This window comes from Puma concolor, chromosome B4, assembly GCF_028749965.1.
Source record: "Puma concolor isolate L17-30 chromosome B4, mPumCon1.1.hap2, whole genome shotgun sequence".
In the NCBI taxonomy this organism is placed as follows: Eukaryota; Metazoa; Chordata; class Mammalia; order Carnivora; family Felidae; genus Puma; species Puma concolor.
The window spans coordinates 81486240-81509704 of NC_141673.1; the positions used below are offsets into that span (position 1 = coordinate 81486240).

At 36.6% G+C, this 23465-nt stretch overlaps 1 protein-coding gene across 20 annotated transcripts in view; it reads right to left on the reverse strand.

Annotated features, from left to right (window-relative positions):
• The window catches only part of CCDC91 (coiled-coil domain containing 91), a 362057-nt gene that overhangs the window by 337436 nt on the left and 1156 nt on the right, over positions 1–23465 (reverse strand). For 3 of the 20 annotated variants that reach the window (XM_086713753.1, XM_086713739.1, XM_086713733.1), the window contains exon 2: positions 22684–22752. The exons of 12 other annotated variants lie outside the window; for them this stretch is intronic. Coding sequence is in view for 2 of the 8 variants with exons in the window: in XM_086713739.1 (XP_086569865.1) it covers positions 22684–22690 (7 nt within the window). In the remaining 6 variants the exon portion in view is untranslated. Of the gene's footprint in view, positions 1–22683; positions 22753–23465 lie in introns of those variants that run through there. 5 more of the 20 variants (XM_086713748.1, XM_086713755.1, XM_086713745.1 and 2 more) reach the window with 5 other exon arrangements.

Here is a 23465-nt window from a genome sequence, read left to right on the forward strand (position 1 = left end):
AGAAATAAAAAGTACTTAGAAACAAATGAAAACACAGTGGTCCAAAACCTTTGAAATGCAGCAAAAGCAGTTCTAAGAGGGAAGTATATAACAAGACAGCTTATCTCAAGAAGCAAGAAAAATCTCAAATACACAACCTAACCTTAAACCTAAAGGAGCTAGAAAATGAAAAGCAAACAGAGCCTGCTTCCAGCAGGAGGAGGAAACAATAAAGATTAGAGAAGAAATAAATGATATAGAAACTAAAAAACAAAAAATAACAGACCAGTGGAATCAACAGCTGGTTTTTTGAAAACAAAAATCAATAAAATTGATAAAGCTCTATCCAGACTTAGCAGGAAAAAAGAAAAAGCACCCTATAAAATAAAATCACAAATGAGAGAGGAGAAATAACAACCAACTCCACAGAATTATGCACAATTATAAGAGAACAGTATGAAAAACTATATACCAACAAACTGGACAATCTAGGAAGAATGGATAAATTTCTAGAAACAGACAACCTATCAAAACTGGAACAGGAAGAAATAGAAAACTTGAACAGGACAATTATCAGCAAAGAAATTGAATCAGTAATCAAAACACTCCAAAACAAAATTCAAGGATCAATGACTTCATGGGCAAATTTGACCAAACATTTAAAGAGTAAATACCTATTCTCAAACTCTTTCAAAAAATAGAAGAGAAAGGAAAACTACCAAATTCATTCTATGAGGCCAACATTACCCTGACACCAAAACTGGATAAAGAAACCACAGGAAAAGAGAGAGAGAGAGAGAGAGAGAGAGAACTACAGGCCAATACAGGCCAATATCCCTGATGAACATACAGACAAAAATCCTCAATAAAATACTAGCAATCCAAATCCAACAATACATTAAAAAAATCATTCACTACATTCAAGTGGGATTTACTCCTGGGTTGCAAGAGTAGTTCAATATTTGCAAATCAATCAACATAATACATCACATCAATAAGAGAAAGAATAACCATACGATCATGTCAATAGATGCAGAAAAAGCATTTGACAAAGTACAATATCTGTTCATAATAAAAACCTTCAACAAAGTAGGTTTAGAGGGAATATACCTTAACATAATAAAGACCATCTATGAAAAACCCACAGCTATCATCCTTAATGGGGAGAAACTGAGAGCTATTTTCCTAAGATCAAGAACAAGACAAGGATATCTACTCTCACCACTTCTATTCAACATAGTATTGGAGGTCCTAGCCACAGCAATCAGACAACAAAAAGGAATAAACGGCATCCAAATCACTAAAGAAAAAGTAAAACTTTAAACTATTTGCAGATGACTTGATACTATATATAGAAAACCTGAAAGACTCCACCAAAAACCTACTAGAATTGGAGCATCTGGGTGGCTCAATCGGTTAAGTGTTGAACTCTTGACTTTGGCTCAGGTCATGATCTCAAAGTTCATGAGGTCAAGCCCTGCATCAGGATCTGCACTGACAGCACAGAGCCTGCCTGGGATTCTGTGGTCCTCTCTCTCTCTGCTCCCCTCACGTGCTCTTATCTCTCTCTCAAAATAAATAAAAATCTAAAAAAAGCTACTAGAACTGGTAAACAGTAAAGTTGCAGGATAAAAAATCAAGTGCAGAAACCTGTTGCATTTCTATGCACCAAGAATGAAGCAGTAGCAAGAGAAATTAACTGCACCAAAAATAATAAGATACCTAGGAATAAACCTAACCAAAGAAATTCAAGACCTATACTCTGAAAACCATAAAACACTGATGAAAGGAACTGAAGATGACATAAGGAAATGGAAAGACATTCCATGCTCATAGATTGCAAGAAAAAATAGTTAAAATGTCTATACTACCAAAGTGATCTCCAAAGCCACCACTAAGAAAATAACTAAAAAAATACACAGTAAAAGAAACAAAGGAATTAAAATGGCACACTAGAAAATATCTAATAAAAAAGCAGTAATAGAGGAATTAAGGAACCAAAACAATAAATAAAAAACCCACTTAAGAAATACAGAAAACAAATAGCAAAATGACAAGCATAAGTCCTATCTGACCAGTAACTTCATTAAATACACATGGGTTAATAAAATAAAACAAAAACAATATAAAACTCAGGGAATGACAGCTATAACAGCACCTAAGTTTTACAAAATATGTTTAAGCCAAAAGCAGGTATTTGTCAGAAATCATTATAAACTGCAATTAAATATCAATATACTTGTTAATCTACTTACACTACTTAAATGTGTCTCTAATTCTGAGGTCTTAGCCTTGATTTCTAAGAGGTTTACTATAAATTCTCCTTATACAGGACTTATCATCTAAAGTATTTTATTATTTTTTTTTAGCTCCCCTCTATATTGTCATTTTTTAAATAGATTATACTCTTGGGGTATCTATGTGGCTCTGTCAGTTGAGCATCCGACTTCAGCTCAGGTCATGATCTCACAGTTTGTCAGTCGAGCCCCACATCAGGCTCTGTGCTAACAGCTGAGAGCCTGCAGCCTGCTTCAGATCCTGTGTCTCCCTCTCTCTTTCTGCCCCTCCCTGACTTGTGCTCAGACTCTCTCTCAAAAATGAATAAACATTTTTTTAAAAATTTAAATAGATTATACCATTTTTCTTTTCTTTTTTTTTAAATGTTTATTTATTTATTTTTGAGAGAGGGAGAGAAACTGCACAAGGAGGGGAGGGGCAGAGAGAGAAAGGGAGACACAGAATCTGAAGCAGGCTCCAGGCTTCAAGCTATCAGCACAGAGCCTGATGCAGGGCTGGAATCCACAAACCATGAGATCATGACCTGAGCCGAAGTTGGGAGTTCAACTGACTGAGCCATCCAGGTACCCCTACATTCAAGTTGGCTTTTGGATACTATAAGGAATAAAGGTAATTTCTTAAAGTAAACTACAAGGCAATTCTTCTTGAGATATATAGTGGTAAGATGATCATACAGTATTTAAATTTTTTAATAGCCCCATTTTTGACATTCCACTATGCCAAAGACAACCTGTTGGTTGTACTGGGAGAAAAATACTTTTTTTTTTTTTTTTTTTACTTTTATGGTGAGTATACTAGTCAGAGTCCTACAGATAAATATAAAGTAAAACCTTGGTTTACAAGCATAATTCATTCCGGACCACACTTGTAATCCAAAGCACTTGTATATCAAAGTGAATTTCCCCATAAGAAATAATGAAAACTCAGATGATTCGTTCCACAACCCAAAAATACTCATATAAAAATGATTAAGATACTATAATACAAAATAATAAATACAAAATATAAAGAAAAATAAATTAACCTGCACTTACCTTTGAAAACCTTCTGTGGCTAGTGTGAAGGAGACAAGAGAGAGGTGGGTTATTATGCAGATGTCTTTCACTATCACTAACAAAATCACTGCTATCTATTGGCTCAATGGAATCTTTTTCTTTTCGTGCAACTTTAACAAAGAACCTATCCAACGACACTTGCTTTTGCCTACTTTTGAGGATTTCGCAGAAATGTGACACTGCATTGACAATCACCCACAATCCTACAGTGAGCAAGAAAGAGAAGAGCCATCAGCTCAGTTATGATCATGTGACATTCAGGGTCACATACCATGCACTACAAGACATCACTCATTTATCAAGTTATTATTAGAAATGTTTGCTCATCTTGTGGAACACTCATCTTGCCGAACACACACGGAACAAGTTACTTGGAACGCTGGCAGAACAAGTTACTTGCAATCCAAGGTTTTACTGTATATATGAAGAGAGACAGGGAGAAATAAGATTAAAAGAACTGGCTTATGAGGTTATACAGGCTGAGGAGACCCAAGATCTATAGTTGGCAAGCTGGAGACCCAGGAGAATCAATGGTGTATTCCAGTCTGTGTCCAAAAGCCTGAGAAGCAGAAGAGCCAATGATGTAAGTTCCAGTCCAAAAGCAGAAGACCAATGTCCCAGTTCAGCAATCAGGCAGGGGTTCCCTCCTATTCAGCTTTTTCTTCTGTTCAGGTCTTTAATTGATTGGATGAGGGCCATACAGATTAGGGAAGGCAATCTACTAATTAAAATGTTAACTTCATCGGGAAACTCCCTCACAGATACACTCAGAAGGAGTAAAATTTGATCAAATATCTAGGCACACCGTTCTCCTATTAGAAACATAAAATTAACCATCACAAGTCCATCCCTACTCAACTTGGCACCCATACACATCTCCTTAAACCACACTTAATCTCCAAATAAGGACAGTAACAAGGTCATAATTAAGCCTAAGATGATACAACTATCCTGTGTACATCCGGAAACACACTAACCTCTTCCCCAGAAGATGAGATAAAGTCCTTGAGAGTGATATTTCCTCTTCTCCTTGATATCCCAAATTTTACATACTATGACATAAAAGTGACACTACTTAAAATACTATGTATACGCTCAATGTATTTTATGCTACATAAAGAAATGAGAATTTAAAAATTTATGTGTATATATATTCACACACAAATACATTCATAACAAAAATTTTTTTAATATTTTTTAATGCTTATTTATTTCTGAGACAGAGAAAGACAGAGCATGAACGGGGGAGGGTCAGAGAGAGGGAGACACAGAATCTGAAGCAGGCTCCAGGCTCCAAGCTGTCAGCACAGAGCCCGACGTGGGGCTCGAACTCAGACTGTGAGATCATGACCCAAACTAAAGTCAGACACTTAACCGAGTGAGCCATCCAGGCGGCCCTCATAACAAAATTAAAAGGAAATACTCGTAACTATTATCGACTTTGTTTCTGTAACTGGTCACATGGTTGTAACTGGTATTTATAATTACCTTATTCCACTACCCATTCTGCATTTCTTTTGTCTGTAGCAAACACTTCAGTTGGTCATGACTCCCTGATGGGATGACTCAAACCTTCATTCCTGAGGGTCTGGGCCATCAGTATTTCTCTCGAACTGGGTTATTTTAGTTTTCCATTGACCTTAATCACAGGGCATGGTAATACTAAGAGACGCCCTAAATACCTCCTGTATTTTATACATACTTTTCTTTACCTCTATTGTGAAGCAGCAGTCCAATTTCTCCCCCAATAGTCAGGATCAGTCACCCAGCCAGTAGTGACTCCCCTCTTTGCCTGTTGATTCAGTGGCATGAGGAGTCCAAGTGGCAATGCAGCAGTCTTAACTTCCAATTCAGTGGAACCACTGTAAAAGCATTCCTCCCTTTGGAACTAAAACCCTTAGGCCAGAAGAGCATAAAGTCATGGAAAAAGTTACTAAAAATTTTGGTCATGGGCCACTAGAGATAACAGTGAACAGAGCCACTTCCATTCCCACCCATTGATTCCTGAACCTATTACGAATCCCAACTATGGGAGAAACAACATCATATACCACGTACTACTAACTCAGAGAATACAACTTCCTTGAGAACCTCATCCCAGTGCTGCAAAGTACTGATGCACCTAGCTAGGGCTGTAAATTAAGTTTTCAAAAGTCCATTCCACCATTCTATCAAGCCAGCTGCTTCAGGATGGTAGGAAACATAAGACCAATGAATTCCATAAGCATGGGCCCATTGCTGTACTGCTTTTGTGCTGAAATAAGTTCCTTAATAAGAAGTAATGCAGTTAGGAATATGATTGTGGTGGATAAGGCATTCCGTAGAGCTCACAGATGGTAGTTTTGGCAGAAGCACTGCATGTAGGGAAGGCAAATCCACATCTAGAGTAAGTGTCTATTCCAGTAAGAACAAATCATTGCCATTTCCATGATGGTAGCAGTCCAATATAATCAACCTGCCTCCAGTTAGCTGGCTAATCACCCCAGGGAATGGTGTCATATTCAGTGTTTGCCTCTGCTGGTGATGGATTGAGCACTCAGCATTGGTTATAATCAGGAAGGCAGGTCTTGATAAGTCAAAGTCTACGTTTCTGAGCCCATGTGTAACCTCCATCTCTGCCAGCAAGTCATTTTTATTCATGAGTTCACTGCACAATAACAGGGATGGCTAGGGAAAGAGGCTGTTACCTACAGAATGGGTCATCTTATTAACTTGATTATTAAAATCCTCTTCTGCTGCGGTCACCCTTTGGTGAGCATTCACATGGAACATAAATATTTTCACAATGTTTGTCCAGAGAGGTCTATCTACGTATCTTTTACCCAAATTTCCTTGTCACCAGTTTTTTAATCATGTTCCTCCCAAGTCCCTGACCATCCAGCCAAACCACTGGTCATAACCCACAAAACAGAATACAATCATCTGTCTGGCCACTTCTCCTTCCAAGCAGAGTGCACAACCAGGTGCAATGCCCTAAGTTCTCCCCACTGGAAGAATTTCCCTTAACCACTGTCCCAGAAAGGGACTGTAGTGGTACAGCTGTCCACTTTCAGGTGGTACCTGCATTTCATGCAGAACCATCTATAAACCATGTCTAAGGCTTTTCTTCCTGTCTGTGGACCTGAGGGAACTTCCCATGAGCCTATAGATACAGTCTTAGAAAAAGAAAATGCTAGCAAAATAGGTACCAAAGGCATTTAAGCCCCTTCCTCACATAACTTACTTGTGTCTTCTGAGCCTGCTCAGGCCTGATCACATACATACTGTTTCTATTTGACTAGAGTGCTGCTGTGCATGCCCAACTTTATGGCTTGGTGGGCCAGATAATTACCCATTCAATAAGCAGCTCAGGTTACATGGTAACTTGATGGCCTCTGCTTAAGCAGATTTGAAGGCCCAGTAGCAGGCCAACAGCTCCTTCTCACAAAGGCATAATTGTCCACAAGAATGGCAGGCTTTGATCTAAAATCCTAAAGACCTGCACTATGATTCACCAATCAGGGCTTGCTCAAGGGTCCAAACAACATCCCTATCTGCCACTGACACCTCAAACACCACTGAATCTGCTGGATTATATGACCCTAGCAACAGAGCAGCTTGCACAGAAAACTGAACCTGTTGCAGGGCCTTCTCTTGTTCTGGGCCACACTCAAAACTCACACTTTCTTGAGTCACTCGGTCAATGAGTCAGAATAACACACCCAAATGAGGAATACACTGCCTCCAAAATCCAAAGAGGTCTACTAGGGATTGTGCCTCTTTCTTGGGTGTAGAAAGGGCCAGATACAATAATTCACCTTTCAACTTAAAACAGATATCTACAGGGGCACCTGGGTGACTCCATCAGCTAAGCATCCAACTTCAGCTCAGGTCATGATCTCACATTTCATGGGTGTGAGCCCCGTGTTGGGCTCTGTGCTGACAGCTCTGAGCCTGGAGCCTGCTTTGGATTCTGTGTCTCCCTCTCTCTCTGCCCCTCCCCCACTCGCACTCTGTCTCTCTCAAAAATAAATAAACATTTAAAAAAACTTTTTTTAAAGAAAGGGTATCTACACATACACAATACCACTAGACCCCTAGAAATTTCACTCAGACAGAAGGCCCCTGAACTTTTATCAGGTTAATTTCCTATGCTCTGACACTCAAATGTCTTACTAATCAGTCTATAGTTGCTGCTTCATGCTCATTAGGTCCAATCAAGATAATGCCATCAATTTAATACACAAATGCGGTATTTTATGGAAGTAAAAGGAGACTCCTTTTCTATGCAAACAGATCTATGCAAACTATCTTATAACACTGGACTTCAGACTTGATATATTCCTGAAGTAAGACAGTGAAGATGTATTTTAGACCTTGCCAGCTGAAAGCAAACTGCTTCTGTTGGACCTTGCTGACAAGGATGGAAAAAAAAGGCATTGTCAGATCAACAGCTACATATCAGGTACCTGGGGATAATTTGCTCTAGCAGTAAAACCCTATCTGGTAAAGCAGCTGCAAATGGAATCATCATTTGGTTATAAGCCTACAACAATCCACTATTAACCTCCAAGCCCCATCTGTCTTCTGCACTGGGCAAGATGAATGGGGATGCTCACACAATGAGTGGGGATGTGCCAGAAATCATCATCCCAGCATGTTTCAATTATTTGATGGTGGCACCAATCTCTGCAATCTCCCCAGTAATGAGATATTGCTTTTGGTGTACTATTCTCCTAGGTAGAGGCAGTTCTATTTGGCCTCCCTTAGTGTTCACTCCACTACTCAAGGAACTAAAATGGGGATTCTCCAACTGCTGAGTATATCAATTCTAATTATGCATTCTGAAATTGGGGAAATAACCAATGGATGGACTTGGGGACCCTTTGTGAGACAGATCTAAGCTAAAACTTCATTCATCACCTGACGCCCATGTGCCCCTATTCTGTTGGTAGACCACAAGGACACTTTGGGTCTCCTGGAATTAGTGTTAGTTCAGAGCCAGTGTCCAGTAGTTCCAAAAAGTCTAATTATCTCTCTCCCCAGTGCACAATTTCCCTGGTAGAGGGCCACAGGTCCCTTTGGGGAAAACTTGAAGAAAAATTGACAGTATAAATTTTTGGCCGTATACCAGGGTCTTTCCTTAAGGGGACGCTGCCATCCATTCATTCAAGGGGTTCTGGATCTATAAATATTTAAGTCTAAGAATTGATTGAAGGGTAATGACTCTTTGTTTTTATGATTCAGGCTAGATTTTTATTCACCTGAACTAGAACTTCTCTATTTATACAAATCAAGTAAGAATTTAGAAGCATTCCTACCTATTTCACCAGGAACACCAAAATCAAGTAGCCAATGTCACTAGTCTAGATGAAACAGACTATTTTAATTGCTGCTTTGATTCTGCTGTCCAAACCATGCTCACCTTACCTTTGGCAGTTGAGTACCACTACTTGGCCCGTACCACCTTGGAATTCATTTACTCCCATTGCACTTAGGTTTCCCAATTCAGTGACTGCATTCTAAGGCCTAGCTTATACATAACAGTAATCACAGAGCTCAAGGATACCAGGGACCTCTCACAATATATTTCTCTTAGTACTGGTTAAAGGTATCTCTTCTAGACCCTTTTAGTCCCGATGAGTAGGTCTTAAATGACAAATCCACTCTAACATCCCAATCTCCAAGTTTACTGAAGCCTACCTTTGGTCCATATTCACCATTCCCACACATATTCCCTGGATTCCCTGGGACGTGTCCATTCCCACGCATATTCCTTGGATTTCTGTCTGTATAATCAGAAAACTCAAGTAGTTCTTTTGGAGTATAGCACATTTCCTCGAGTCACACTTTAAACCTCACTTTTAGAGGCCTGCTGGGATTTGAATCTAGTTACAGATCTAGAAGCAAAGAGGGGTTGGTAGAGGCTCGTCTAAGGAAATCAGCTTTTTTTTTCTCAACATAATACTTAATTTTATTTTTTTTAATTTACATCCAAATTACTTAGCACATAGTGAAACAATGATTTCAGTAGATTCCTTAATGCCCCTTACCCATTTAGCCCATCCTCCCTCCCACACCCCTCCAGTAACCCTCTGTTTGTTCTCTCTGTTATGAGTCTCTTATGTTTTGTCCCCCTCCCTGTTTTTATATCATTTTTGTTTCCCTTCCTTTATGTTCATCTGTTTTGTCTCTTAAAGTCCTCATATGCGTGAAGTCATATGATATTTGTCTTTCTCTGACTAATTTCACTTAGCATAATATCCTACAGTTCCATCCACGTAGTTGCAAATGGCGATTTTATTCTTTTTGATTGCCATATATACACCACATCTTCTTTATCCATTCATCCATCGATGGACATTTAGGCTCTTTCCATACTTTAGCTATTGTTGATAGTACTGCTATAAACATTGGGGTGCATGTGTCCCTTCGAAACAGCACACCTGTAACACTAGGATAAATACCTAGTAGTGCAATTGCTGGGTTGTAGGGTAATTCTATTTTTAATTTTTTGAGGAACCTCCATACAGTTTTCCAGAGTGGCTGCACCAGCTTGCACTGCCACCAACAATGCAAAAGAGATCCTCTTTCTCTGCATCCTCGCCAACATCTGTTGTTGCCCAAGTTGTTAATGTTAACCATTCTGACAGATGTGAGGTGTATCTCCTAGTGGTTTTGATTTGTATTTCCCTGATGATGAGCGATGTTGAGCATTTTTTCAGGTGTCGATTGGCCATCTGGATGTCTTCTTTGGAGAAGTGTCTATTCATGTCTTTTGCCCATTTCTTCACTGGATTATTTGTTTTTTGAGTGTTGGGTTTGGTAAGTTCTTTATAGATTTTGGATACTAACCCTTTATCTGATATGTCCTTTGTAAATATCTTCTCCCATTCTGTAGGTTGCCTTTTTAGTTTTGCTGATTGTTCACTTTGCAGTGCAGAAGCTTTTTATTTTGATGAGGTCCCAGAATCAGCATTTTCTTACAATGGCAATTGCCTCAGCGGAGGCCATTACAGCTCCCTTAGGCAATTCAGAATGAATCCCCTCAGACTTCAAACAGAGGTGGAGAAGTCATTCCCACTGGGGAGTAAGAAAAAAAGCTCCCAACAGATGGGGAGGTCACCAACACTGAAGGGGGGGGGGGGGGGGTGGCGCACTCCTCCTGGCAAAGAAAGAATACTCATCAAAACTGGGGGACTCAATGTCTCCAGCTTCATCGGGGTCTTCCCACATGTCCCTGATCAAATTTCAGAAGCCCATACCTTCCCAATCTATATCCTCACTACAATGTATTAGCTTATATTACTCTCAACTAGTTGACTGTGAGGTTCTTGAAGACCAAGTGGCATTTATTTCTGTATCCTTCAGTAGCTACTATAGGTACCTGAAATATAGTCAGGGCTCAATAAAGATTTCTACTGAACTGAATTTTGCTTCTCAACGTATCTCAGTTGTCCATTATTTTAACTTTTATAAGCTCCATTTTGACAATTATTAAGTCCTTGTTTATGTATTTATCAGAGCTCTGCTAATTAAGCCCTTTAACTGAAATAGACTTGTTTATCGAGGGAAACACATAAAGGACTCATTTACTCACTTTTTTCCATGATGATATAAAACTTGTTCTAACCACTAATTTTAATTTCTTCTCCAATTTAAAGTACCAGTATCATCACCAAGATAATTTTTTTACAATCTGATCCTAACTTTAGTATGAATTACCTGTAATTTTTTCACTACCAAACTTACTAAGTAATTGAGTAAAAATTTATCTATGAAAGACTTTTAATGCTTACACACTCTAATTCCTCCAGAAAAACATAATAAAATATGTGTGTTAATGAAAAAAAAACCAATACTCATGTCTAAAACACACTTAAAGTTCTCCTTCCCTTTACAATTGGCTATATCCCTAACAAACCTGACCCCTTATGAGCAATATTTAAAAGACTTTCTCTCTTCACCATTTTAACTAAAAATCCAAGGCCTTCCCATAAGGCAATCTAGACACTACCAACATTTTTTATATGCCATATTGTCAGAATCCTACAGAAATGTCAACTCATGCTATTCCTCTATGAGTAAATATATAATCAAGTCCAAAAAATGCTAGCTATTGGGTGATGGCACTGACACTATTTTTATTTACTAAGTTCACTTAATAACATATACTTCCTTAACTGTGTACAAATGTCTTTGGTTGGTGTTTTGTATTTTACATTAACTAGATACCACAGAAGAATTAACTATACTTCTAGAAACACATTCTATCACCTTCAACAACTTTATGTTGCTGCCTCTGGCAGCAATATACAGCACCCAAGCATGGGATATCTGTCTGGTGATAAGTAAGTAAATAAATACCTGGCCCAAAATTACACAGGATTCAAACATAGTAAGAGAAATAAAAGAAAAAAGAGAGATACACCTTGAAAATACCTAACCTGACACTCTCCTGTGAAAAACTTAGTAATATTAAGCAGGTCCTTCATATCCTTAAATTCATGACGAGTATGACAACTTGAAATTACTTGTTTTGGGAATTCTGATTGGTGAAATATGGCATTACTTCTCAAAGAAATGTCCGTATGCTTCACTGCAAAAAAATAAATGCACCTCAGGACACACTAATGTAAATATAAAAAAGCATCTCTAGTAACATTTACAAATAGTGGCAAACCATTTATGTCTTCTTCAAATTCAAAGGTGATGCAAACTAAGTAAAATACAAAAACTCACATATGTTTACTTTCTAAGAACCCAAAGATCTAATACAACTACATTTTAACCCATGTTCCTATCAACTGAAGATAATCCCAATCTCTTCTATAGCACTGGAAATAATCATCCCAATCTCTTCTATAGCACTGGAAATAATATTCCCAATGATGACTCTCAGGTACTGTAAGATGCTAAGCCAGTCAGCTCAATGCTTGGGGACAGGACAGGGAAGAAAAGAATTCAGTTACCTTGGATTACTAAGGCATTCAAATCCACAAGTTAAAGTATAAGAGATTCTCACCAAAGCAAAAAATACTTGGCTTCTGGTGGGCTTTCTTTACTAGGAAATCTTATTAACCAGAAAATCCAATTTCTCCAAGTAATATGTTACAGCACTGCACATAGTAAGTATTCAATAAACACTTCTTTACTTTCCCCTTCCAGCATAATCGTTTTGACAATTCAATGACCTTTTTAATTATAATGCACAAGCCCTATTTCCTCTATTTAATACCCAATTATAAAAGATGAAATAGCATAATATAACAGACAATAATGCTCAGAGACCACACAAGACAAAGAATACAGAATTTACAGAGTTCTCCAAGTCATTAAACAGGCAAACAGCAATAATACCAACAACAAACAGCAAAAATAACAAACCCTGTGAGGAGAATCTGATATCCAAAATTTCCATGTCATATATATTATACATTTTTAACATACAATATATGGATCATCTAATATATAATATGTAATTACATACACTATATATCTATAATTTTTAATATCTAGTTTTCAACAGAAAGTATGAGATATGCAAAGAAACAAAAAAAGTATAGCTCATATACGGGAGGGAAGGAGCAGTCAATAGAAATTACTCCTGAGGAAACCCAGACGTTGTACTTACTAGACAAAGATATCAGTATCAACTACTTTATATGTGTTCATTGATATAGTCTCAAATTACCAAAGAAAACCATGCCTAAATAACTAAAGGATATTATGACAACCATGTCTCACAAAATGGAGAATATTAATGAAAAGACAGTAATCACAGAAAAGAAACAACAACAAAAAAAATCTGTAGTTAAAAAGTACGCCAACTGAAATGAAAAATTTACCAAAAGATCTCAACAGCATGTTTGAGCTGACAGAAGAATTACTGAACCTGAAGATAGATCATTTGAGATCATCCAGTCTGAAGAACAGAAAGAAAAAAAAAATGAAGAAAATGAACAGAGCATCAAAGATCTGTGGAAAACCAGCAGGCATACCAACATATGCATATGCATAATGAGAGCACCAGAAAGAAAGGAGAGAAAAAAAGGCGGGGGGGGGGGCACAGGCAGAAAGAATATTTGAAGAAATCAGGCTATGGAAGTCCACAAATTTGATGAAAAAATTACTTCACACATCCAAGAAGTTCAACAATTCCAATTAGGATAAATGTGAAGAGATCCACACTTCAATATATCATAACCAAACTTTCAAATGCCAAAGACAAAGAGAATCTTGGAAGGAGCAAGAGAGAAGCAACTCATCACATACAAGGAATCCAAGAAAAGATTTTTAATCTGATTTCTTATAAGCAACCATGAAGGCCTGATGGCAGTAGGATGACACATTCAAAGTGCTGAAAGAAAAAGACTGCCAACAAAAATTCTATATTCAGCAAAACTAATATTCAAAAATGAAGAAATTAAGACATACCCAAATGAATAAAAACAGAGAGAACTCATCACCAGCAGTTCTTATCTGTGAGAAATACTAAAGGGAGTCCTAAAGGCTAAAATGAAAGGATAATAGACAATACTTGAACCCACATAAAGAAATAAAGAATACCAGTAAAGGTAACTACATAGGTAAATATAAAAAACAGTACAAAGGTATATTTTTTCGTCATTCTTTTTTTTCTCATATCTGATTTAAAAGACAACTGCACAAAGCAAATACTACAAATCTGAGTTGACAGGCATACAGTGTAGAAAGAAGTAAGTTGTGCAACAATAGCAAAAAGAAGGGGAAGAAATAGAACTATATTATAGATTAAGCTGGTATTAATCCAGACACCAAACAGACTATTATAAATTAACATATTGTTTATAATCCCCAAGGATACTGCTAAGAAAATAACTCAAAAAAATATATAGTAAAAGAAACAAAGGAATTAAAATGGCACATTAGAAAATATCTATTTAACAAAAAAGAAAGCAATAGTAATACAGGAATTAAGGAGCCAAAAAAAATAAATAAATAACCCATTAATACATACAGAACACGAATAGTAAAATGACAAGCACAAGTCCTATCTTACCAGTAACTATATTAAATGCACAAGGGTTAATAAAAACTCTAATTAGAAGGCAAAAATTGGAAGAATGGATAAAAAATATGATCCAATCAGGTACTGTTTACAAGAGACATGCCTGAGATTCAAAGACACAAGTAAAATCATATACACCAATAATATATTGGGGTAACTAAGTAACTTCACAAACAGAATAATATACTATCAACAATCTGAAGTGTGGAGCATCCATTTCTAAAACCTAAAGTCAGTTAAGATCTGATTTTCATTCATCCAACAATTATTTAATAAAAACCAACCATGCTCTACTGAAGAATATAATGATCAATACAGCCACTTAGACTAGTAAAGAAAATATCAATATATAATGTAAACTACAATAAAAGTTTAGAAATGTTTAAATCTCATGCCCATCCCCATGCTTTCATCTCCTCGGATGCCTTGGCTCCTTCAGAATGTCTTATGTATATCAGCTCCCTCATTCATCATTTATTTTCCCTTTGTTCATTAACTCAACAAATATTAACTAACACCTATGATGTTCAAGGCACCTGTGAGGTGCTAAAGATATAATGGTAAGCAAAATTGGCCCTTGCCGTCAAGTCTGGCAAAGAGAGAGAAATAAGCTTAAAAATACATGCAACCACATAGTGTTGCAAAGATTGAGGGAAGAAAGGAATCTGAACTTCTCTGGAAGGTCAATTAAGGTTTTCTCACAGGCAGAAGCCTTGAGTACTTGCATCCAAAGCCAGAATGAGTAGGAGGCATTTCCAGTTAAATATGGAGTACTGAACATCCATGTTTACCACCATTCTCTTCTAAACTCCCACTAAAATGACAAATATATGAATAGACAATTCACAGAATTATCCATGTGACTAATAAGTATGTGGAAAATGGTCAATCTCACTAGTAATCAGGGACAGAAATAAAATATGTGGAAAAATGGTCAATCTCACTAGTAATCAGGGACAAAGATATGTTAGCGACAATGAGATTTATATCTACCAGGTTAGCAAAAAATGCAAAAGTAATTACACCAAGTATTGGCAAGGATGGAGAGCCGTACTCTCAGATATTAATAGTAAGAGTAAAAATTGGAACAATGACTTTGGAGAATAATCTAGTAATACTTAACTTGAAGATGTTCTTATAGTAAGAACCAGCAAATTCTATGACAGAGCCTAGAAAAATTCATGTGCATCAGAGAAGAAAAAAATTCATTGCCAGGTTGTTTAAAATAGCAAAAAGAAAAAAAAAGTAATAACCTAGAAGTCATTTAGAGAGAGGAAATTGATTAATAATTAGTAAAAGTCATACAACACGATAAATCAATGAACATGAATAAACTAGTGTTATATGTATCAACATAGATAAATTTCAAAATGTATTGTTGAATAAACAAAGGAGGTGGCAGCAAAATACACAAAATATGACACCATTTTCATGAATTTTTTTTAAAAAGACATCACACGTACTTCTTATGGATACACAACCACAGTGAAGTTAAAAAGGCATGTAAGAAATGATAAACGAGGGGCGCCTGGGTGGCGCAGTCGGTTAAGCGTCCGACTTCAGCCAGGTCATGATCTCGCGGTCCGTGAGTTCGAGCCCCGCGTCAGGCTCTGGGCTGATGGCTCGGAGCCTGGAGCCTGTTTCCGATTCTGTGTCTCCCTCTCTCTCTGCCCCTCCCCCGTTCATGCTCTGTCTCTCTCTGTCCCAAAAATAAATAAAACGTTGAAAAAAAAAATTAAAAAAAAAAAAAAAAAAAGAAATGATAAACGACAACTTCAAAATAGTGCTACACTTTGGACAAGGAGAGAAGAGGATGGGTTCAAGGGTGTAAATTATACCAATAGTAATTATTCCTTTTTAAAAATATGAAGCAAAAGGCAATGTCAATATGAGAAAAAATGAGTGGTGAGTACACTTGGATATTAATTAAATGAGTTAATTATTTGTAAAATCTTTAAAACAGTGCCCAGAATCTGCAAGCACCATATAAGTGGATACAAAAATATATGCAGTATTATTACCCTAAAGGTTTGAAATATTGAATTAAAAAATTTCATAGACCTCCTATCTCACACAATTAACAAACCTTAACTCAAACTAGATCAATGACCAAAATAAAACAGCTAAAACTACAAAACTCTTAGAAGAAAACATAGGGGCAAATCTTCATGACCTTCATTTGGCAATGGATTCTTAGGTATGACACCAGAAGCACAGGCAACAAAAGAAAAACTTACTAAATTGAATTTAATCAAAATTTAAAAGTTTTTTGTATCAAAGAACATTATCAAGAAAGGGTAAAGACAATCTACAGAATGGGAGAAAACATTTGGAAATCATATATCTAATAAGGGTCTAGTACCCAGAATACATAAAGAACTCTCAGGAGCACCTGGGTGGCTCAGTCAGTTGAGTGTCAAACTAAAGTTCAGGTTATGATCCCAGCATTGTGGGATGGAGCCCTACATAAGGCTCTGTGCTGAGCTGAGCGTGGAGCTCGTTTAAAATTCTCTCTCTCTCTCTGCCCCCTTCCCCACTCGCATGCGCTCTCCAATATATATAAAAAATTTTTAAAAGGAACTCTTAAAACTCGACAACAAAAAGACAAACAACCCAATTTCAAAATAAGCAAAAGAAGTTAATAAACACTTCTTTAAGAAAGATACAAAAATAACCAAAAGACACTTTAAACTGCTCAATATTATCATTAGGGAAATACAAATTAAAACCACAATGAGGTAGCAGTTCACACCCACTGAGATGGCCATAACCAAGGAGAAAAAAGGAAAATACCAAGTGTTGACGAAGATGTGGAGAATTGGAATCCTCATACATTGCTGGTAGGAATACAATATATACAGCCACGTGGGAAAATAGCTTAGCAATTCCTCAAAACGATAAATGCAGAATTACCACATTATGCAGCAATTTCACTCTTACATATACGCCCAACAAAACTGAATACAAGTACCCAAACAAATACTAGTATACAAGTGTTCATTGCAGCACTATTCACAATAGTGAATCAGCACAATAGCAAAAAGGTGGGGAAATCCAAATGTCCATAAACAGATGAATGGATAAACAAAGTGTGCTAAGTGCTATATATTATATATACAACAAATTATGCAGGCATAAAAAGAAATGGAATAGTAATAAAACATAGATGAGCCACAAAAACATTATGCTAAGTGGATGAAATCAGACACAAAAGGCTACACATTATATGATTTCATTTATATGAAATATCCAAAACACAGGTGAATCCATAGAGAAAGCAGATTGTGTTTGCTAGGGCCTGGGGAAAAGGGAAAATGGGAATGAATGCTTAATGAGCGCTGGGTTTCCTTCTGGGGTGATGAAAATATTTTGGAACCAGATAGAGTTCCACAAAATTGTGAATGTACTAAATGCCACTAATTATACACTTTAAAATGATTACTTTTATGTTATGTAAGTTTCACCTCAATAAAAAAATAATCAAAAAGAAGTGTTTTAAAAAATGTTTGAAAGTGTCCAGTAGCAGTACTTGCTACATTATCAATACTTAAAAATAGTGGTTACTATTACTGCCATTACATACATCACAATATATCATTGCAGTAATTGGTCCATAAACACAGGTAGTCCCTATGATACCTGTGATATTGACATAACTGCTTCAATTCCAGGATCTTAACCTGTAAAATTCATTTTCTTACTACAACTTTGATACTTCTATTTGTACTACCCTATCATTCCTACCGAACCTGTTATTCACCCCTATTGAAATTTCTAGTATCCCAAACCACTCATTATTCTCTCAGCCTATCAATAACTCCTCCTTTCTAACTCCCAACTTTCTGTTAATAATGCTAAAGCTTTTGTCTTGATTTCTTCCTTGATCACTCTTTATCCTTCTAAATGCCTCTGTTTCTTTTCCATGATTAACACTGTGTGTTATACACCAATAAATACACTCAATACATTCAATAGGTAATAGACAAACCTACCCAGGGGCCAATGTTTGGGCTTCTCAACTGAGACTAATCAATCTGAGGAATAGAAAAAGAAATGAAAAGTGAACAGATCCTCAGACACCTGTAGGAAACCATCAAGCATGCCAAAATAAAAACTATGGCAGTTCCAGAAGAGACAAAGGGGCAAAAAGAATACTGCAAGAAATAATGACGAAAAACTACCCTAAGTTTACTTCCCAAAGTATACTTCCCAAAGTACACACACACACACACACACACACACACACACACACACACAGTTCATCAATAGATGCCTTCTGGAATACTTTAAGTGGGGGGAAAAAAGTATAAGCTGGTTAAAGAATCAGATCCACCTTAGAATTCCCAATTTACCACCTAAACAATCTGCTAAATTATTTTGCTCAGATGAAAGTAACTATGATGATAATATCCATGGTCCTGCTATGTGAAAGAAAAATCATCTAAAAATTTCATGTATATGCTGCCTCACTTGTTCATAAGATTTTCTACTCCTAAGTACTTTGTAGGAATCACACCATAAAACATTTTGCAATCTGACTAGATTCTAAGTGCTCAGAGGACTTCTCATCAACCATATGGAAATCACTTTGTATGTGCATGACTGCGACACTGAGAATAACCCTGTGGCATTTCTTACCTCTCCTATTTATAACAAGAGAAGCAAGATCAGTAACACCTAAATTTGGAACTATAGAAAATAAAACTCAGTACACCAATGAAGATAAAGTCTCCTACAAAAGGTTCTTGCAACAAAAGGTACTATACAAGTATCCTTAACTAATATGACTGTGGAAAAAAATCACATATACTAAATAAGCAGGAGATATTTTACACCATTCACTTTAAGCAGAAACTAGTCCTAAAAAGAAATTAATAAAATATACCTCTTCTGCATAACAGACAAAATAAGTAACTTAAAATATCTAAATGCCTCATGAAAACCATCACCAGTTAATAAACACTGTTTTCCCATTCAGCAGAATAGAAAATAAATCTTCATTTCAATTTGTCCTGTGATTCAAATGGGTGGCCCATTTAATGCCATTCAGGTTTCATAGGCTTATTTTCAATTTTTCATGTCCAATGTGGGCAAACTGTTGGAATGAAAGGTATAACCTCATGTTAAGTTGTCTTTATTAAATCCATAATTAAAATAATGATACTCTCACTTTTACCAACTATCTTCAATGATGTCTACACATGTAGACATGTAGGTTTTTTTTTAATGTTTTTATTTATTTTTGAGAGAGAGACAGAGTGTGAGCAGAAGAAGGACAGAGAGCGAGGGAGACAGAATCCGAAGCAGGCTCCAGGCTCTGAGCTGTCAGCACAGAGCCCGTTGTGGGGCTGGAACTCACTGACCACGAGATCATGACCTGAGCCAAAGTCAGTCACCTGAGCCACCCAGGTGCCCTTACCCATGTACTTTTCTAGTAATATTCATGTGAGTCCCTATCAGTGAAGCACATCCACAGATTAATGGATCTTACATAACACCGCAACACTATCCTTACCACAATGGTAGAAGTTCTGAATTCTCATAATACAAAAGTAAAGCATCTTGAAATGATCGTGCAGATCGTGCAAATCTTACCACAAGGTTGGACACAACATAAAAGGCAATTTGGCTGGCCTCTCCGTTAGCTAGGCCTTCTTTTGGTAGGAGATGCACATGGTCAATGATAACAAGGCTGGCAAAGGGGGAAAAAAGTCAGTCTTCCCCAAATAGCCGGAAAAAGTGACTTCATGCTTTACAAAACAGTGGTTACTTAGTTCATATAGTTACTCTATATGACAACAATGTGTTGGACTGAGTTATGTAAATACCAAAACAGACATACCCTTCTAAGGAAAACCACTTCGATAGAATTATTACATGCTGCATTTTAAAGTGAATAACATTAACTCTGCTCTTCATCTATTAAACCTGTAATTTTAAAAAATGCTTCCCATTTCAAAATTTTAAAAATTATATCCTTTGCTAGTAATACTAAATATATCCCTAATTCTTTAAGTAGGATTATACGTCCTATAGCTAACACTCTTTGTAAAAATAAAAAAAAAGAGGGTACAGGTAAAGAATGTCTAACTAATTTAAAATTTAAAAATATACAAAGACATAAATTTGGATAAACATTTTACAAGTGACTGATACCATCTCATGTTGAGTTATTAATTTGCTTAATGAGTTTATTCTAAGCATCAAAATTAAAACAGATTCAGAATAAACACAAGATACACAAAACACTTACAAGAACTCAGTATTGGCAGTATAGCATATGAATAAAAGAAAATTCAGGAAGACTTGTTATCAAACCCCTGCTCTACGACTTACTATTAATGCAACCTTGGATAAATTTGCTCACTTGTATGAGACTCAATTTCTCTGGCTATGAAGTGGGAAAAATACTACCTACCTCGAAAGGTACTGGGTGGAATTCAATAAAACAACAGACAAGGAGTTTTTAGAAACTCTGCATATGCATCTATATAATGCTAGGCTCAAAGATTTCCATAATTCTTATCAAAAGAAGAACATGAAAAGTATTTCACACTACACTAAATGCATCCAGAATTCTATCTAGATTATTGGCAGCAAAAAAACAATGTATGCAGAAAAGCTGTTCAATCATTTTAGACTCTAAACCTATAAAAGAAATGGTTTGAACTAGATAAAATCTAAGGTACTCTGAGTTTCTAAACTTCTAGGATTCTATCTTAAAGTGATGCCCAGAAAGTCAATGTGTCGACTACCACATTTTACTCCAAAATTTATTACGATAAATAACGCAGAGGACAAATTCTAAGAATATCAAATAAAACAAAGAGGCAGTGTATATTAAGAATCTGAAGAGAGGTGTCTGGGTGGCTCAGTCAGTTAAGTCAGTTAAGCCAACTCTTCATTTTGGCTCTGGTCCTTATCTCACAGTTTCGAGCCAGGAGTAAGGTTCTGCACTGACAGGGCAGAGCTTGCTTGGGATTCACTCTCTCTCTCTATCTAACCCCTCCCCCACTCTCATAAACACAGGTGCTCTCTCAAAAAATAAACTTTAAAAAAAATCTTACCAGAGTTATGCACAAAAATGTTTAATGTTAATTCTAATGGGGAAAGATTAACTATAAATCAAGAACTTACAAATCAAGTTATCAAAAAATTCATGATGTAGCGAGCACTTATAATGTAATGCTACTGAAAAGAGAAAAATATAAAACAATATTTACAATTTTGTTTTTAAAATGTTTTCAGAAGAAAAAGACCAAAAGAAAAACCAGCAAAATGTTTGCAGAACTTATTTCATGTTAAGAGAAATGGGTTAGCGTTTTTTTCTTCATAGATTCTTTATTTCCCAATTTTCTACTATAATCTACTATGATTTCCACAATGAAAAAAAATACAATATTCATCCATGCTAAAATAGCAAACTAGGGGCGCCTGGGTGGCGCAGTCAGTTAAGCGTCCGACTTCAGCCAGGTCACGATCTCGCGGTCCGTGAGTTCGAGCCCCGCGTCAGGCCCTGGGCTGATGGCTCGGAGCCTGGAGCCTGTTATCGATTCTGTGTCTCCCTCTCTCTCTGCCCCTCCCCCGTTCATGCTCTGTCTCTCTCTGTCCCAAAAATAAATAAAAAACGTTGAAAAAAAAATTTTTTTAAATAAAAAAATAAAATAGCAAACTAGAGGCTAACAAAACTTCCCCTATCTGATGAAAACTGTTTACAAAAAACCTAGAGCTAACTATTTAATGGTGAAAGACTATATGCCTTACCTACTAAGATAAAAAAACAAGGCAAGGATGCCTACTCATACTTGTCCTATTCAACATCATACTGGAGGTTCTGGCCAGTGCAATCAGACAAGAAAATGAAATACAGCTGATCCTTGAACAACTCAAGGGTTAGAGGCACCAACCCTCTCACTGTCAAAGAGCCACATATAACTTTTGACCTAATGATGATTTTAATTGTAAATTATACCTCAATAAACCTAAATTTCAAAGGACACGGGACATGCCCTTTTGAAAATTACACATCAAATTAAATGAGCTACCTCCAGTTCACTGGGTTTGGGGGTGGGGGTAAGACAGTGAGGAAACCAAAAAATCCTTAGAAATATTACAAATAAAAAAAATCAATTTACCATCAAGATTTATCAATAAGAACAGATACTGATACCAAGAATTAACCTAAAAAGAGTTGCCTTTTTTATTAAGTTCTGTTTGAACAGAAAATAACAAAATTTGATTAGCTAACAAGACCAAAGGTCACAAGCAACAGGTTGATAAAGGAACATTGTGATTATGAGCCAGAATTCAGAAACAACTTACCTAACATTTCACTTGCAATTTACTAATGGAAATGGTCTCATCCAGCCCAATGCACTGCCACCCCAACTTCTATTAAGAGAAATACAATAAACTTTCAAATAGCTTTCTTTATTTGTAACAATCCTATATACTTTATAAGTCATGTATCTACAAGCTAGGGGTGTCTCTTACTCGGCAAATTCCTATTTATCCATTTAACCTTCAGATCAGCTCATTAGTAACCATCGTTCTTTCTTTCTTTTTCTTTCTTTACTGTCACTAATAATAATAATAATAATAAAGTGCTGTCCTGTCACTAAAAAAATAAGTAAGTGCTGTCCCTCTCTGATGACTCTGCAGTTTCTTTTTTCTGGTGTAAGTATTAAAATGATTACAAAAAGCTCTAAAAAGTTTTGAGCTGATTACTCCAATAAGACGATACATTTTCCCATGTAATAAAAGAGGTAAATTTTAACTTTCATCATTTTGTTTTATGTTTATTCCATTTGGCTTATACTGTTGCTAGGAAACCAATTCATAATAAGATTTCCAAGCACACGGAACAACCCTAGCCAGCCAACTTTGTAACCAGGGCAATTGGCGACCACACAATTTACTGGCTAGCCAGCACCACACAGGTGCGCTCTCCCTGGCATCCCCCTTGCTCTATTTACCTAACAGGTACAGTAAGTACAGCCAATTCCTTCATTGCAACAGAAAGTGTAGCACAGGGCAAATGGGATGATTAGAAGTGTAGAACTCTCTGATGTCAGAGAACAAAGTGAATCTATTGTCACTCCCTG